The following is a 5,657-nucleotide window of genomic DNA, read 5'->3' as shown; positions in this document are numbered from 1 at the left end:
TTCCACATGGTATTAATATATGCCAAATGGTGCATATATTGCATGGTGATATGGCGGGTCATCACACTCCCCCCACCTAATATTGCGACGACCGCGGTGCAATGTTGCTGCATAAATTCTCGGATCTTTCTTTGAATTGCCATAAGTCTTCATATCGTTCCCACGTGGTCTCCTCGGGAGATTTCCCCTTCCAATGGACGAGGAATATTGCGGTGGCTTTCTGCCCTTGTTTTCTCCTGGCCTGGTAATCAATAATAGCCTCAATCTCCCGGTCATGCGAGGCAGTGATAGTAATAGGCGCTCGGCTTGATTGGCCCCTACTTGGATCATTCTTGTCTTCATGATATGGCTTAAGCATGATGGCATGTAGGACATGGTAGATCTTAAGTTATGAGATCTTTCCTACCTTGGAGACGATCTTAAATGGCCCTTCATACTTATGAATCAAATTCTGATGCATGCCCTGTAGTGCCTTGAACTCTCTCCCCAACTCTGTAGTTCGTGGGACATCGCTTATGGTCCGCAAACTTCTTCATCTTCTTAGTTGCCTTATCCAAGTAGGACTAAGCAGTATCCAGCTGCTCCTCCCATCCTTTGGCCATATGATAAGCCCCCAAACTCTTTCCCTAGAATGCGGCTAGTAATGAATGTGGAGTTTGTGGTTGTTGGCCTGTGGCTAGCTCAAATGGTGTTCGCCCCGTGGACTTACTCCGCTGCAAGTTATAAGAGAATTAGGCGATGTCTAGGAGCCTTGCCCAATCTTTTTGATACGCTCTTACAGAATGCCTCAAGTAGCATTCTAGTAAGACATTGACCCATTCCGTTTGTCCATCCGTCTGTGGGTGGAAACTAGTGGAAAAGCGCAGTTCCATGCCAAGTATGTTGAGTAAATCTCTCCAAAGGTTTCCAGTAAAATGGGGGTCGTCTCGGTCACTGATAATATGCCTTGGTATGCCCCAATACTTCACCACATTCTTAAAGAATAGTTTGGCGGCTTCCTTGGCAATACAACCTTGTGAGGCGGGCATGAAGGTGGCATATTTGGAAAACCTATCCACCACATTGTCCTGTTGACGGACAAGACAAGTTTGCACATAATAGTCTATGTTATCTCGCATGCGTGGCCAATAATAGACTGACTCAACCAAGGCCCTAGTGCGATGTTGGCCTGGATGACCAGCCCACATTGTGTCATAACTCTCCCTTATGATCAGCCATCTAATGTCTCCAAACTTAGGCACGTAGACCCGCCAAACTGTGGTAAGTAGTAGGCCGTCTCCGACCCAAAAATAAGTCTCGTATTTCCCTGGTTGGCTAACTCGATAAGTTGTTTGGCTGCTGGATCATGCTGCATGCCCTTTTTTATAGCCTCACGAATTTCCCATCTTGTTAAAGTGATTGTAGCTAGCTCGTTTTTTCGGCTCAATGCATCGGCTACAACGTTACCTTTGCCCGGCTTACACTCCAACATATAATCAAATTCGGCCAAGATATACTGCCACTGAGCCTGTTTTGGTGTGAGCTTCTTCTGCATTTGAAAGTAGCTAGTAGCTACATTGTCGGTCTTGACCACGAACCTCGACCCAAGCAAATAATATCACCATGTGCGAAGGTAATGCACAATAGCAGTCATCTTCTTCTCTTGCACTATGTAATGCCGCTCCGTCTAAGTTAACTTGCGGCTCTCAAATACTATGGGATGCTTATCCTGCAACAAGACACCCCAATGGAAAAATCTGAGGCATCTGTATGCACCTCAAATGTCTTGGCAAAGTCAGGTAATACTAAGACTGGATCCTCTGTTACAGCTGCCTTGAAGTCTTCAAACGCCTTTTGACAATGCTCCGTCCAAACCCATGGCTTGTTCTTCTTTAGCAACTCAGTCAATGGTGCGGCCTTTGCTGAGTAGCCACTGATGAACTGATGATAGCAGTTAACAAGGCCAAGGAAGGATCTCAACTCAGTTACCTTTATAGGTGCCTCCCACTCATGGATAGCACGTACCTTGGCCTCGCCCATGCATAGCTAGCCATTGCTAATAACATGGCCTAAGAAGTGCAACTTTGATTGTGCAAACTCACATTTCTCCCTCTTGATGTATAGCTCATTCTTCCGCAAGACTTGGAAAACCTTCTGTTGCGACCAAACACACTCACGCAAGTATACGTGGTCGTTAAGTAATAGAGTAGTGAATAGAGTATCGTTCTCACGAGGACTTATGATTAACTTTTGACTAATTCAAACTCAAATAGCTTATCGATTCAAGCGATTTCTTATAAAATAGATAATTGTTTAATTTACTACCTAAAGACTATCAAGTAATGAAATACTAGAAATCAACACAACACTTAAATAGTTTTAAAGAACAATCAATGAGAGATAATATTCCAGGGTCACGGGTTATTCAACAAGCATGTTGCATTCTTAGCTTAAAATAATTAATTGATTTATCTGGATTGTTGGTTCATAGGGTTGATATTACTCATAAGAATCTGTCGAGCCCTTACTCGCCTATTCACGCTAACTTAATACCTATATGTCTATGGATTTAAATTTAACAAGAACGCATTTACAATTCCTGTATTGCAACCGAGCAAGGCAATTAGGTATACGTCTATCCCAATTGCGAATCCTTTCCCCGATGCCCGGATTTAAGAACTTTCTCTATTTAATTCTATATGCAATCTAGAGTTCCCACTTTCGAGTTCAACTCTAGATTCGTAGATAGTATTTCACTGTTAGCTACTCAGTAAAATAATTAAAAACAGAATTAAATAAACAACCCAATATGATAAAATCAACTTCGTCAAATTAAACTTCAAACATCAACATTCATGTATACCCATGACCCTAGAACAATAGGGTTCTTAGCCACTCATATTCAGGCAATCATTAAAAATTCATAAGAGTGCATAAGAATCAATAAAAGAAAGAGAGAATAGGAACTCAAGACGAATTCCGTGGTTTTAGAACTTTGTTTTTAGCTCTTTCCCCTTCTCCAATATGTTAGATAACCTAAAGGAGGCGTTTTTGGCTTATATATTGCGTACAAAAGTCGTGGGCCAAAGCTCTCCTATTCCTAGTCCAAATCGGCTTCAGGGATTGATGCTAAGGTGGATGCGACGCATCCACCTCATCCTCCATTTCAGCTTTGCCTGCGAGGGTGGATGCGACGCATCCACCTCGTCCTCTATTCCTCAGCTTTGCATGCGAGGGTGAAGGCGACGCATCCAACCCTAGTTCCTCCATCTCAGCTTTGCCCAGGTGTGGATGCTATGGAGGAAGCTATGGGCCGACTTCACTGCTAAGGGTGCACGAAATTTGATATTTTTCTAGATTGGATGCGACGCATCCAATCTCTCTTCCTCTACCTAGAGCACCTTTTCTTCATATTTTTGCACTCCAAACACCCTAATTCACCACACACAACTCAATTAGTCATAAAACCAATAATTAAACCATGTTGGGCATTTTAAAGATCAAATAACATCAAGAAGCGGTTAAAACATGGGTAAAGTAACATCAACACATATCGAAATATGCCGAACATCACTACTCCACACTTAAACCTTTGTTCAGAAATTATTCAGATCTTCAGTTGACACATTAATATCTACCCCTCTTACTCTCACAATGTTGCCCCTGGCCTGACGCCAATTGGCGTGAAGCTCTCTAACAATAGTGAGGTTGGCTTTGCCGTGACCCTTCAAGATGGGTCCCCATTGTTGCACCTCGCGAATTGATTTTAGAAACTCTAGGTACTTTTTCTTAAGTGTTCCGATGTTGATCGGCTTTTCTGGAATGTACTTCTTTGAACCCAGTATCTTATTATAGGCTCAGAATGCCTTCTCATTAACAAAGTTCTTCTCCCAAGCAACTCGGTCTATGGGTTCACCCTCATCTTCATCACTCATGTCGACATGTAGAAGGTCATTATCCGAATCGGATTCGGACTCAGATTCTGCAGTAATCTTCTCTTTTCCTTTATCAGTCGGATCACTCTTTTTGGAGGCTTTTCTCTGGTATGTCACAGGTTCTCTTATCTCTATCCCTTTGCTTGGTGGATTTAATGATGTTTTTGAAATACCCTTCTTCACTGTCCTCCTGACTAATGGTTCCTCTTCTTATTACTCTGAATCATCACTTAACTGCCTAGGCTGCAGTTCCTTTTCCTTCTCCGTCCGCTTCCTTTTTTTCTGTGGATTTGGGGCACCTGCTGCCTTTCCGGTAGGCTTTTGAGGCGGTTGCTTGTTATTATCTTTGTCTTGTTGCTTGGATGGTTTACTCGTTGCTGCCATTTTACGAACCTAAGTACCTGCAATGCAAAGAAATCAACAATTAGCGTATAAAGCAGTTAAGTTCAGCTCTAAAGCAGTTGCAACAGCTTGCACTTCCAATTATTCGCAAAGTCATGCCATTCAATACTTCATGAAACTATGGCTCATAGCTTTCAGCAGGGATGTGATAACTCTCTTCAACTTTACAAATAAGCATTGCGCTATATAGATATCATTATGCCCAACATGAGGTTTATCCGAGCGACGCTCACTAACCACATTCAATTTCACATAGCACCTCAATCGACCCCATACTTATTCTCACGACATATCATTACGCATAGCGCTCACACAATGTAAATCGAGTAACACTTTATGATTCAAGATGTCTAGCATGTGCCGGATGTTCAATTCATTTAGACAATATATCATAGGCTCAAAACATTGCTGTACACAATCAACACAAACGACCTCACACTTATTCACAAGCATATACCAATGTTGCTCGGTTACTCAGACTTCACCGGCGCCTAAATTTACCTCACGGTCAATTCGTCGAACATGTGATATGCAACAGTTGTTCCTAGTTCATTCTATCAGTTGGGTAATGTGACTACCCTCCCAAAATTAACGAGATTAAGGGAATTATAGTTTATCATCTCGCAACCATTACAACTAACAAGAACGACAGCCCTAAACCTCAGGCTTTTTCAGTTCCTCTCTTAATCACATGTGTGATATTTGAAATTGGCAAAACCTAACTTGTTGCTACCATTAAGAGAGGGAAGAGAGGAGAATTAGGAGAGAAGAAAAAGAAAGAACGAAGAAAATGATGCGTACATGTCGCGTTTGGATGCGTCGCAATTGGGATTAAGGAAAGAACGAGGAAGACAGGCTTTTTATGTTAGGGTGTCGTGTTTGTTTTTATGTTTGAATTTTGTTTTTGGCCTAATATGTGTTAAAATATAGCACTTACCTGTGCGTGCGAGCTTGAACGCGACACATCCCCTCTGTTTTCTCCAAAAATTGGTTAGACGCGACGCGAACACGATAGATAAACTTCACTGCCTTGAGCAATTGGTCCGTCAATGTCTTTCATGCTGAGGGGGATGCAACGCATCCGCCTCGTTTTCCCATATCTAGACCTCCTTTTTGGACGTGACGCATCCTAAGTGACTTCTTTGAATTATTATTTTTTTGGACACTGATGTGGACGTAATGGGCAGACTCCACTGCCTTGAGCAATTAGTCCATCAATGTTTTCATGCTGAGGGGGATGCGACGCATCCACCTCGTTTTCCCATATCTAGACCGATTTTTTATTTTTTTTATTTTTTTATACATATAAGATCTAATTCCTACAAAATAATGAACTAACTA

General features: G+C 42.0%; 1 protein-coding gene across 1 annotated transcript; it reads right to left on the bottom strand.

Annotated features, from left to right (window-relative positions):
- Positions 1 to 731: 731 nt before the first annotated feature.
- LOC142171715 (putative mitochondrial protein AtMg00860) lies at positions 732 to 2,019 on the bottom strand. Its single transcript, XM_075235407.1, has 2 exons — positions 1,756 to 2,019; positions 732 to 1,067 (listed from the first exon to the last, which is right to left on the bottom strand). Exons 1-2 carry the CDS (start codon positions 2,017 to 2,019, stop codon positions 732 to 734), a joined length of 600 nt encoding a protein of 199 aa, XP_075091508.1.
- Between the last annotated feature and the right edge of the window lie 3,638 nt (positions 2,020 to 5,657).

The sequence above is a fragment of the Nicotiana tabacum genome, chromosome 17 (genome assembly GCF_000715075.1).
Source record: "Nicotiana tabacum cultivar K326 chromosome 17, ASM71507v2, whole genome shotgun sequence".
NCBI classification, from domain to species: domain Eukaryota; kingdom Viridiplantae; phylum Streptophyta; class Magnoliopsida; order Solanales; family Solanaceae; genus Nicotiana; species Nicotiana tabacum.
Note: the sequence above shows the minus strand (reverse complement) of the source record. Positions and strands in the feature narration are given on the sequence as shown.